This window comes from Ascaphus truei, chromosome 2 (genome assembly GCF_040206685.1).
Source record: "Ascaphus truei isolate aAscTru1 chromosome 2, aAscTru1.hap1, whole genome shotgun sequence".
Classification (NCBI taxonomy): domain Eukaryota; kingdom Metazoa; phylum Chordata; class Amphibia; order Anura; family Ascaphidae; genus Ascaphus; species Ascaphus truei.
In genome coordinates this window covers 322,177,355-322,190,755 of record NC_134484.1, presented here as the reverse complement: position 1 = coordinate 322,190,755, position 13,401 = coordinate 322,177,355, and the positions used below count along the sequence as shown (strand labels likewise).

The 13,401-nt window shown below is 42.2% G+C and overlaps 1 protein-coding gene across 1 annotated transcript in view; it reads right to left on the bottom strand.

Annotated features, from left to right (window-relative positions):
• Positions 1-916: 916 nt before the first annotated feature.
• FKBP9 (FKBP prolyl isomerase 9) overlaps positions 917-13,401 on the bottom strand; it is a 32,995-nt gene continuing 20,510 nt past the window's right edge. Inside the window, exons 7-10 of the mRNA XM_075586564.1 lie at positions 7,997-8,183; positions 5,896-6,041; positions 4,192-4,355; positions 917-2,137 (exon numbers count right to left, since the gene is read on the bottom strand). Of these exons, the coding sequence (XP_075442679.1) occupies positions 1,955-2,137; positions 4,192-4,355; positions 5,896-6,041; positions 7,997-8,183 (680 nt within the window). The 3' untranslated portion in view covers positions 917-1,954. The remainder of the gene's footprint in view (positions 2,138-4,191; positions 4,356-5,895; positions 6,042-7,996; positions 8,184-13,401) is intronic.

Here is a 13,401-nt window from a genome sequence, read left to right as displayed (position 1 = left end):
ATATATATATAGATTTGTATAGATATTCTCCTTAAAAATCTCATTCTGTATATTTAATGGATTTGGAGTTATTCAGGGGGGGAAAAAATATTAGAATCATTGTTACAAAGTAGAACTCTTCACATGTGCAACCCCCTAATGCATTTATTTGACGCATTTTTATGAAGGACAAGCAGCTGGATTTGCTTCTTAAAGGGGCAGTCCCTCCTAAGATCAATGTGAGATAATGGCAGTGGTATTTTCTTTTATTTTTTTTACTTGTACACGATACTAAAGGTGCTTTTTCAGAAGACACCTTACAGTCCCCATTAAAGAAATAGGTCATAAAAGGCGACCTTCACTAAGTAGTGCTACACCATAAGACACCTTACACCCTTAAATGGGCTGTAGAGCGCTATAAATAAATACTTAGCTGTGCTGGAAGGTATCTCATGGGGTAGCACTGCTTAGTAAACATGGCCTTTAATACCTGCACAGTATCCACACGCTGGGGAGTGTTTTTATGATCTTGACCCAATTGATCTCCTAACACACTTTGTAAACTGTTGTATATACAGGGAAAATGTTATTCATGCCGTCATCAGCCAGAGAGAAAAACAGGGGCACAGAGTTACATGCAGGATATCCTCACCGGGGAGGAAAGATGACAGCGGGCACGGCAGCGCAACAAATTGGCAAAGGCTGGACTGTGCTGAAAAATACTTTATTCTGGCATGGATATTAAAAAAGAGTGAGGGTATGGCACCCCCCGCAACTCTTACGCGTTTCACCCACTTGGCTTTGAAAAAGCCCCGAGTGGGTGAAACGTGTAAGAGTTGCGGGGGGTGCCATCCCCTCACTCTTTTTTTAATATCCATGCCAGAATAAAGTATTTTTCAGCACAGTCCAGCCTTTGCCAATTTGTTGCGCTGCCGTGCCCGTTGTCATCTTTCCTCCCTGGTGAGGATATCCTGCTTGCATTTCTACACAGCTTGGAGCACGCAGAACAGAAGAGAAAGAAAAGGAAACCGGACGAACTTTAAAGTTACTAGTGAGTAATTTCACTTATTGTTTAATGTGGAGCTTCCCCAGGAGTTGTGGTTTATATAGTTGCGGGACTTATGTATGGGGTCTGGGTGTGTTCTAAGACTTCCCCCAGACAACCCTTCACAGTCGCCGCCAGACCACATTCCAACTAGGGGTTATTCATTGTATAGCTCCCCCACTTCTCTGTGCCTCCGGAAAAAGCAACAAATAATCATTTAAGTGGATTTATGCCCTGCAGCGCTGGTTAATTGAGGGGACCTTACACCTCAATATTCTCTCTATACAGAGTTACACGGCCTGCAAATGTATTCGTTTTTATGTAGGATACAAGGAAGTGGAACTTTTACTTTAGGGATGATTGACTATTTCTAATGACGCCAATTACATGGGAAAGTGTTAAGATCTGTAATCTTGACGATATTTTAATGTAAAGACTCGTGATGCTTTGATATAAAAGAACATGGCCGCTTTGAAATGCATCAGGACTTTAGTTTAAATTACGTCTGGGTTACGACTTATAATTAATATTTGTTGCGATAACCATCAATATTCATGAGGACCACCATGGGACTTGGGCAGATCTACACTGTCAGACGCTGGAAAGCAACAATCCTGGGTAGGGGAAATGGTACTTTTGAAAGATGACATCAAAAAGAAAAACATATGCATTTAAAACATAGTAAAGGCACCACTTCTTTAAACCCTCTAGTGCAGAACAGGGCTGTAATCTGGTCCTAGCCCATACTGCCCTGAAGAAACCAAGAGAGTTATTTGAACTGACCTAATACTGGTTACCAGCGCCTAATATGGCCTGGCAAAACTTTTATCCACAACCCTCTTAACCGTATATATATATCGTGTCACTCAATGCTTTCACAGTACATACAGCCCCACACACACACACTAGCAATATGCTTTCTGGAATATATTACAGCTCGTCGTGTCCCTCTCTGTCCTCTTGCTCCTTCAGTTTGAACTCCTCTTCTGTGATTTTGCCGTCTTTATTTCGGTCCTGGTTCTTGAACATGTTCTCAATGATCTTGGTGGAATCAAAACCGGGAGCTAGTTTTCCCTTGCCGGCCTCAACCTGGGCATAGATGTAGGCCGAAAACTGCAGGAAGGACACAAAAGTTGGCATCAGTGTAGCTGCCCATGATGGTTCTCTCACACTGATGTGGTCTTTGGGCTCTAGCTCCAAGCCGCAAAACCAGTATCATAATTACAAAGGAAAAGGAATCCCATTGAAAGCAAGTAGAGTTGTCCCTTTGATAAATCTGGTGCAATTATTTTGCAATGGTTTGCCCCAGTTTGGCAGCATGGAAGACTTTAGTAAATAACCCTCTTTGTATCATGATTAAGGGTCATATTTCATATACCCCGAAGCAGCCATTCAGGCCGTTTTCAGCTGAAGATTCCCATTAAAGCCTATGGGGCCTCTCGGCCGAAGACGGCCACCTCGGCGTATATAGAATGACATCTTAAATCTGGAGCAAAGAGGCATTTTCATCTTGTGTCTCTAAATTAATATATTACGGGACTTTCCCTCCGTTTTACACCCATCTGCACCAGCTTGCGATTTAGGGAGTCGTGTATCAAGGCAAAAGTGGTGCAATTCTGATGCAAAAGAGACCACGAGCTGCAAAGACAAAATTATATTGATTTAATGGGGGGGGGGGGGGGGTTCCCTTTTTTGCTCCAGAGTTGAACCACTTTTACCTTGATACTTGCGCTCCAAAGTATCCTGGTCTGCAAAACTTTATACAAACACCACCAACTGGATCAACGAAAAAGGTCCTACCGGAAGCAGTAGCATTTTTTGCTTTGATAAATCTGGTGCAGTTTTTCTTTGCTCCAGTTCTGCATCACTTTTGCAACTGGCTCACGGATATATGACCCCCTTAAGGAGTGCTAAAAGGCGTAAGAGAGCAGTTGCTCAGCAGATTGGATGCATCAATGTCTTCATCTCTGTGTATAATTTTCTCACTTCTTCAAAGAAAAAAATTTGTACAGATGTAGTCCTCATTATTGAAGCCTGTGACACGCTGCAGTGGGACACACAGAACACCCCAGCAGGAGAAGCAGCCATTATTTTCAATCTGATGCGTGTGAGGTGGATGCGGGGCTATGGCGCCTATTCATTGGTGGCAGCACGCAATGGGTTGCAATAACATTGGCTACATCTGTACTACGTTTGTGGTGGTGCGAACCTCTCTGTTAAATGAACTTGGTAAAGATGATTTTTACATTTGATGTAACCGTGAGCACATATTGGGGCAGTGCGTCAAAGAACAGTTTCTGACCTAAATACATGGGGACTTATTTACTAAAAAGTCTCCAGTCTGGAGAAACGCGTTAGAGTGCTACTGCTTCGTTTGCCTGTTATGCTATCCCTGGCTTCTTAACAAACCTGTTTTTACCAGCAAGAAACCCTGTGGGACCCCATTCTTTCCAAAAGGAGTAGTGCTGTCTACTAACCTGTTCACAGGTAACTTTAGTTGATTTTGAAACTATGTCAAAAAGAAAATGTAATTGCCTTTTACACAGTACTCAAAGAATGTAGTTAACGACTTTTACCTCTACAACAACGATATAGTAATTAGCAATAGGTCTTCACTCTGATCCTGCTGCCAGTGGAGTCTAACAGCTGAGTATATAGGGAATCATCAACGCTCGGGCGTGCCTCACAAGCACCCTCACGGGTGTCGGGAAGTGATTGGTGATGACCCTAACACTATATACTCTTATTGGCCTGCCCACCAACAACTTTTTACAATACCTTATCTGGTGTATTAACACAGTAAAGACTGCCAGTAACATAAGGAGTAAGCCACGCTATCATTATTTACATCTTTGTACAATATTTGTTCCCTTTAGATGTCTTGAGCGTGCACACAAATGGGTATTCCAGTTTCCCTCCGTCTGTGGAGAGAACCCCCCTTTTTTTATGTTGCTGTTGGCAAACGCTATGAACCCCTTACCTGCTTGAGGCAACTACCTTGCAATGTGCTGCTGGTTCACTTGGCAGGAAATGGGTTCAATTGATTACAGATTAGTGCCGTATTCCAAAATCCTATAATTTCGGCTACAAAGCCAGCAATAAGCAATATTTCAAGCCCTGTTAGCATGTTAAGAATATGACACAGAAATGATCATTGGCACACATACCTCCTCTAAAAGAACCTCCTTGTTTTTATCTGTGTCGATGTCTTCAAAGAGGTTGAGAGAGACTTCCCCGTTCCATATGAACATGTATCCATCAGGAAGACCTGGTATCAGCTCCAATAGCTCAATGTCAAAAACCAATACAGCGCTCCCAGGCACTTCTCCCTCTGTCACATTGGGGAGGGGAGGGGGAAAAAGCAGAGTTTTCATTGGCTGGGCTGAAACGCCTTCATTACTGCACCGTCAAAGGTAGTCATGCACAGAATTATCATATACCTAAACCCCAATCAGATGAGTGGCTCATAACACGTGCTATCCTAAATGTTTTACAAACATATCTCAAAAACAATGTTAGCGTTAGAATTGCCACTGTATCAGTGAGACTATATGGCTGCAATTTCCTTTCCCAGAAAACCATGTCGAGTTCATTGTTGAATGGCTCTCGCAATGTCTATCTGACAGCATCGGACTGAATTTTCAGCCTCATCTAATTCTGTCTGCCATGTTCTATCCCCGTAAGGCCACCTACGGTACATAGATCCGAGTTAATTGTGGAGTCCCACATAAGACCACATTGAGCTAATGGAAGGGATAAGGTAAAATTAGGTGACTTATTTTATAACCAAGGGGCAGCAACACACTGAAAAAGCAGTAGAGGGGTTAAATAAAGAAATCAAACAAGTGTTTTATTTCATTTTCGAAAGTGTATCCTGAGTAATGATTGTGATAGGACGTTTAGGCTGGGTTTAAAGCCCATATATCTGTCTAAACTTTCCTTTATCACTGTCCCTTTTCTTAATTGTCCCGCAGACATGAAGTTGCCATAAATACATCTCACCTTATCACTGAGGTGCAGAAAACAAGACTGACAAGTAACTAAGCCACCCTCCTATCCAGACTCCCCATTGTCCGTGTTTTAATCTTCAAACATGCAATCCTAAAGTATCTGATCAAACAAAATCTTTTGTAAAGAATTTAACAGCAAATAAAAATGCCACTTGTGGGCACATTCCCATGTCTCAGACACAAACCGGTCTTTCACCATTATCACTTGGCATACAACGCTTCCACTGTAGCCAGGGGTTCTGGGTAATGACATGCAATTTGAGCACAGTGTCACTTTTTGCTTCTTGTCCATTTTAACATGTACACCTATAAGCGTATGCCTGCATTTTAATCAATGAATTGGCTTCCTTAAACTAGCCTAAACGTGCTAAATAAAAATATTTGGATACGTTCTTTGGAAATGAATTACAAATTGCATTCCTCGGGGGGCTTTCAATGCAGAAGTGTTTGTTGTCAATGAAGTGTTTTCTTTACCCTTAGCACACCATGTCCTCATCAGAGAGGCAATAAAAATAAGGGAAGGGGGAAAGTTCGGGCCCAGGCTGTGCAAACACACACTTGCTGAACACACAAAGAGTCTCAGCTCACAGTGTATAAAGACTTAAAAGAAAAAATTACAAATACATATAGTTGTTGGATTTTGGTTAAAAAAAAAATAGCGTGAATTCCCCCAGACGTACATACAAGTACCGGTCATTCATTTGGACCGGTATGGTCCACACTTTGGTCCACATAGGAGACCTCTCTTCAATATGCTAGGAAGCGGTCTCTCTCTCTCTCTTGCGCATTTATTTGATATCTTTCCAAACAAGAGGGAGACGGCTTCACACCCCAAGGCCTTAAGATCTTGTATTAACTCACCTACTCCAGCCTCTCCATAACCCAAGTGTGGGGGGATAACAACTGTACGCGTCTCTCCAACGCACATGTCTTTGAGGCTTATATCCATTCCCAGTACCACTTGTCCAGATCCCAGTACTATGTTGTAAGTTTTGCCGTACTGATGCCTAAGGAAATAAAAGGATATCATAGCATGTTCCTTCCTTATGTATAGCCATGGGAAACGGGTATATAAAAACAAAAATCTACCGGATGATATTATTATTTACCCCTTTTGGGCTCTCTACAGATGTAGAAGACATTATTTTCCCATTAATGCGCCTGAACTAAAACAAAATATGGAGCGTTGTATTTATGTATATTAGAGATGGGTGTAGTCGAGGGAGTAAAATCTCAACCTCCGGGGCCTGAACCAGAGCCGCTAATGAGGCAGAACCCTCCCTGCATTTCCTCATAGATACTCCCCGGCAAGCTCACTCTCACCTCCCAATCCCCAGCACACTAATTTCCCAATTCTCAGGCCCCCTACTGGACGTCCAAGCTACACCCCTCTTCTGGGAAGCTCTGCTTCTCCCAACCACCCCTGTTGGTTTTTCTCAGTCGCCCTTCATATTTCACCCATCATTTTGCGTGGGAGGATTATATTTTGGCCCGTGCCCCCACCCCCACCCTGCTCCACCAAAACCAGAAGCAACGAACTTCAGGAAAATCCTCAACCATAAGGATCCCCAAACACATTTTTTAGAGGCAAAACAAAATCGAAGGGAGCATCTATAATTTATATTGTTAGTTATACAGTGCCAGCCATGTGTGTAACACTTTATAAACTACACTTTAGAATACAAAGCATTAGAAAACAACAAGTGCAAACAAACAGGACACCAAAGGAATTAAAATCCAGATTCTTTGCACGCTGCAGGCTGCAAAGGACTCTGGGTAAAAACTTGCCATAAGCCATCAAATAAAGCATGCAGTTTTTATTTTTGTAATAATAGATATTGGAAAAAACAAACAATGAATTGACAACAAATTAGTGGGGAAATTAGAAACGTGCCAAAGTGTCCAAAATGCATTCACATTTTAAGCGTTTTTTCCCAAAATAAATTTCCTACTAAACGTTTAGCAAAGCCTCAAAGGGGTAATAATGTCACCAAATTAGTCAACTTTCAGTGAAATAGCACCAGTCAGTGAGTGAAACATGTATCACGTGTAGGGTTGCCAGGTGTCTGGTATTGAACTGTACTGTCCTGTATTTGGATACTCTGTCCAGTAAAAAATGAGAGGTACTGTAATACTGGGCATGTATGTGTCCGGTATTGCCTCCCTTGACATAGTGACCTTTCACCATTGAGTCCAGTATTTTTGAGAAGCCACCTGGCAACCCTAATCATGTGCCCTATTTCCAAGTCTCAGCATTAAGCAAACCTAATGATTTTAGAGACTGCCAGAAATTAGCATATGAAATAAAGTTGCAATACACATCGACTTGATACGTGTCCAATTGCTTCCGAATTCTGACTGCGACTCAAAAAAGGGCAAATGACACATGATTCGCAACCTTCTGCGAACGTTTCGAACATCCCTAGTGGTAATTATTCCAATACGTAGTTTGCAGCTGCTGGTCACTTTCAAGGCTTCACTAAATAGCAATAATTTACAGAATGTAATGCTTCTCTGGCTTGGCATTTCTGCCGTTGTTGGAGGTGAAGTGTTTGGACAGATGTGGTAGATGTTTTCTTAGCGGGATCCTAACTGTTGGTTTGTGGTTGGGAAAATATTTGTATCTTTCCATCCGTCACTAAACAAAGCTCAGTGGGCAACATGAAAGCAAACCACTGTTTACTTGAATAGCAGACTCATGTCTGCTACAGCTTTCCAGTAAAGAGCCTCCATAGGCACATGTTATTTAGGCTAATGATATAGTCCCTGTGTCAAATTATATTCTTAATATAGATCACTTTTTTCAGGCCCAATGACTATGTCCAAAATAAAATGATCTGTCTCACAAATGCCTTTTGTCTGGTCTTGTCTTTCAACTCTAGCTGAGCTAAACATGCTGTTCTTTTCATGAATGTGACATTAATGATCAGCTGTGCCTGGTTCTCAATTCATTAGTACTTACGTTGAATCGAGCATAGTGCCATCCATGAGAGTGGCATTGTAGTGATACTTTAGGTAGTCTCCCTTCTTACTCAGCACGGTGCAGTTGCTGGGCTTGAATTGTGAAGTGATGTTGACGGAGTCCCCGGTGTTGTGGAAATCAATGACATGGATGTCAAATACCAGCACGGCCGACCCTGGGATCTTCCCTGCCAAGCAGAGTCAGGGATAAGGAAGTTACAGGGATCATATACATTTGACCAAGAATCACTTGGCAAGATGGTTTGTACATTATCACAACATGCAACAGCCATTACCCATTGCAATTGTAATGGATTGATCCTCACCACCAGGTCGTGATACTGGACGTTGCAACACGCAGTGCTTAGAATTCATAATCCATTTGATTGAACGGGCAATATCTGAGAATCCCTTACAATTGGATCAAGAGTTTGCAAAACCAGCAAGAAGCAATAAATTAATGCAGGTTGCACACAAGCCCAGGGATTACTCATATATGCAGATTCGACAATGTAAAATCGAAGTGCGTAATCGCTATACTTTAGTCACTGTGCTTCCTGCATTCCACTTATTGTTTTCTCTCTATCCCGGGTTACAATGGGGTACAGCTGTGTGGAGGTACGTACCCACTCTTTTTTTTATTATTATGTTTTAATCTGGATTTGCGTCTCCGCCAAATTAAAATGGTGTCTAAATAAACATTTTTGCTGTCTTTTATATATCAGAAATGTAATGATGTGATACATTGTGGGGGACAAAATCTGTGTCAGGTGTAGGGGGTAACAGCATGTCTGGGGAACAATGGGGCGATGAACAACCTCTGTGTGCAAAAAATACACCTCCCACCTCTGCTTAGTGCCAATAAAGTGCAATAAAGCCAAACACTAGCATATCCTAATGTCATACACATTATCATATGTAAGCAGTATACTGACATCCAAAAGCAGTTTAGGAAATAGCGACATCTGTTATTCTGATGGAAAAAATGTACAGACATAACTCATACAGCAATAGTGAAATACTAGCCAAAATACAATAAGAACGTATACACGCACGTGGCTGAAAAGCTTAATTGTTTTTTAAAAGCAGAGCCCAAAAAGTAAAGATTTCAGCCCATTAGAAGACTAACAAAAGGCCACCTTACCTCCTACAAGTAACAGCTAGTGAGGGTGAGGGGGAGTGGTGTGTGTGTGTGTGTGTGTGTGTGCACTATAGCAACTGGACTAACACGGCTATTTCCGTTTTATTTATGTATATATATATATATATATTTATGTATATATATATAATAATAATAATAGCATGTTCTTGTATAGCGCTGCTAATTGTACGCAGCGCTTTACAGAGACATTTTGCAGGCACAGGTCTCTGCCCCGTAGAGCTTACAATCTATTTTTTTTGGTGCCTGAGGCACAGGGTAATAAAGTGACTTACCCAAGGTCACAAGGAGCCGACACCGGGAATTGAACAAGGCTCCCCTGCAGCAATCTCAGTGTCAGTCAGTGTCTTTACTCACTGAGCCACTCCTTCTCCTTTTGTCTCAAGGTGGCACTGTGTGTTCATTTGCATGTCATTTCCCAGAATCCCTTGCTGAAGTGGAAGTGCTGTATGCTAGGTGATAATGGTGAAGGGCAGGGTTGCAGACCTGTCTAAGACGTGAATGTGCTCACAAGCAATATTTTTATATGAATAATATATATATATATATATATATATATATATATACCCCATATATCTGCAACCCTATATATATATATATATATATATATATATATATATATATATATATATATATATATATATATACACATACACATACATACATACACGCGCGCACACGCGCACACAGACAAACCTAAAACCTCACCATAACTTCTCCAATCACATTCACGGCATGAATAAAATGTATAATTTCTTCCTCCGTAATATTGCCAAGATCCGCCCTTTCCTCTGTCAATCTACTGCTAAAACTGCATGCTCTTATCCTCTCTCGTCTGGATTATTGTAACATACTGCCAACAAGCCTCCCTGCATCACACATTTCTCTTTTGCAATCTATCCAAAATTCTGCTGCTAAAACAGTCTCTGCTCTTCTCCTTAAATCCCTCTCCTAGCTTCCCATTTAAATTTGGGATAACCACAGTTATCCTCCTTACCTTTTAGGCTCTCCACTCATCTGCTCCTTCCTACATATCAGTGTTGATCTCTCGTTATGCCCCCACTAGTCTTCTACGCTCTACCCATAACTATCTCCTCTCCACCTCTCCACCTCTCCACCTCTCCACCTCTCCACCTCTCCACCTCTCCACCTCTCCACCTCTCCACCTCTCCACCTCTCCACCTCTCCACCTCTCCACCTCTACACCTCTACACCTCTACACCTCTACACCTCTACACCTCTACACCTCTACTGCTCTCTCTCGCCTTAAACATTTTTTTCCCTCACTGCCCCTTACCTGTGGAAATCCCTCACGCTCAGTATATGCCAAGCACCTTAATTCCCGACCTTTAAGTCAAACTTTAAAACTCCCCTCTTAAACAAAGTATTTCATTAGCCTGGACTCATGGCTACTGTCCCACACCCACAGACGCTCCTACCACCCATTGTGGCCAAGCACTGCCATCTACAGCACTTATTCCCTCACCTGCTGTCTCTGTAAATATCCCAACATACCACTTCGATTGTAAGCTCTCGGGGGGAAGGGATTTCCTTTCCTATGGTCTGATTTAGTTTTTTGCACCTAGTATATTAAAATATCATGCACTGTCTCTTTTGTAAAGCGCTGAGTATATTGTGGGCGCTATATAAATAAAGTTACACATACATACGCTTTATGACAAAAACATACTCAGAAACGAAATAGAACTAAGAATGACACTCAGGGGAAGGTTCAACTGTATGCAAGTCAGACTGATGGATGGCAGATCCTCTTAATTCAACAGTGTAGTAAACAAATCTAATAATGAGGAGTCTGAACTGGTATGAGGTAAACTATTCAATATAAAAAGACTATTGGGACTAGCTAGGAATAAAGTGGAATCAGAGCCGAGTACGTATGGCAAATCTGCCAGGAAAATAAATGTTATGGACATCTATAGGCAGTGTTCGACAAACCTATACATTTGCATGCCCCGGGCAAGTGGATTTAACATTGTGGCGAGCTCCTATTGGCCCAAGCAGCACACGTGTGGTACTAGGTGGCGAGTAGATTTTTTTTGGTGATTTGTTGACCACTGTCTATAGGTATACCTCTATAAATTAGGAGATGGTGGATATGTAGAGGAATATAGCTCACATGAACATAAGTGTACATTTCAATCCAAAACAACCTGAGGTGAGGTTATAGAGGAGGATTCCTGATGAGGTGCAAATCCGTGAGAGACACATTGAGCAGATTGTGTAGAAATGTTTTGGAAGCATGTTAGGCAAGGAACAACCTCAGAGCAGCATTCATTCCATGTGTGATCAACTGGTGACTTCTTGGCAGGACTTACAGTAATAGTGATTTCCTAGGGATTTTGATCGCCTCGTGGTTTTTAAACATATATTAGTGTGGGCACTATGTATAACAGTTTTTTTGAATCCACGTGGAGGAGGGAATCTCAAGAAGATGCATGTGTGTACTGTTCTTTGATGTATGACAGCGGTGCGGAAAGTGGGGGCGCTGGATTTTTTTTGGTGGGGGGGCGCGATCGCTTGCAGAGGTCCCGTGCTCTTCCCCGAGGCATTTAAATTAAATGCCGGGGGATCGCGTGAGGCCTCTGCGTCAATAAAACTTACCTTGATTCAGATGCTGTGACACGTCGCCATGGCAACACAGTGTCAAATGATGCCGCAGTGTCATGCCGGGTGACATCTCACGACCGTCTCCATGGAAATGGGGTCACGTGACCTCGCAGCATCATTTGTTGCCGCACACAAGCGAAGGGGGGCCGCGAGAGCGAGCTGGGAGTGGGGCGCAGCTCCAAAAGTTTGCGCTCCCTTGATGTACGATATATACAGTATGTATTGCTTTAGCGTGTTATTATTGTATTTGGGTTATGACTTCACTATTGCCATATGTCTATACATGTTATCCATTAGTAAACAAGATGTTGCTATGTGCCAATGTGTATGACATCAAGATATGCAAATGTTGATGACATCATTGCACTTTTAGTGACAAACAGTGGTGGGAAATGGTGGGAACGATATTTATTAACGCTGTTACACCCTAACCTGACATAGGTCCTTTGTACCTCGAAATGTGCCACATTACGTTCCTGATTAAAAATTTAAACTATGCTGCAATGACACATAGCATTGTGTTGCCATGGCAACGTGATGGTGCGACAACTGATCCTGCGACATCACGTTACCATGGTAACGTGACGATGGGATGTCATGTTGCCATAGCATCGCAAGACCATGTGACACTGCAACCTCATTTGATGCAGCGACGCTGAAGGAGGAGGAGGGCGGCACGAAGGAGGAGGCAGTGGCCCCGGCGGTACGAAGGTAAGTGCACATGGGCGGCCTATTTGTAAATCCGCCACTGACCGTGCTAGTTACTAATTCCCAGTGCAAGGAGAGGAACGGGACAGTATTCATCAGTGTGCCAGCATTAACACGCTAACTGGCCGGGAGAAGCTCAAACCCACAGCTGCCCCGTACCTTTTGCCTGTGCACCATATGTATATGTGGGTAATGTGTTGCCTTTTTGAGTGATCAACGGACACACTGTAAGGTGTCTTCTGGCATGGGAATGTTTCTTTTTGAGTAGCATTGCTTAGTAAATAGGGCCCTAAATATATGTTTTAAAGCTGCAGACCAAGCAATATCCTACATGTGTGATTTTTATTTTAATAAATCAGTTCTGTACTATGAGAAAATACTTGTAGCATTTTTTAAACAACTTTGAAAGACATTTTTGATGTATTATAATGTTGCAAGCATTTTATGTTTCTATAGCAACCATTTACAAAGTCACATCCTCTTCTGAAAAAGCCTCCGGCACACCCCTTTTTGAGCCCTGCCCTCTCTCTAGCAGTGCACCAATTTTATCTATTGACTGCCTGGTCACATGATCTTCCCCCCATAACTTTGCATCTTTGCTCCTCTTCTACTGCACTGGCAGCCATTTAGTGCACCCACGAGTCAAATCTTCCCCGGACGATCACAGGAGAACGGATCGATTGGCAACTTAGCTCATTACTTATCATTGTGTGGATTGTATTGATGCACATATTAAAGGGGAAAAATAAAAAACAGCCGCTTAAACTGCCACTTTAAAGAATGATTATGCTTATTTAATGGAGCCAGTTATATGGTTAGGTTCTTAAAGGAGCAGTTCCCTGCCCCCCACCCCCCTTTTTTTATACATGTATAGGAAGCAGAGAGTTTCTGGAATTGAACTACATTGATTT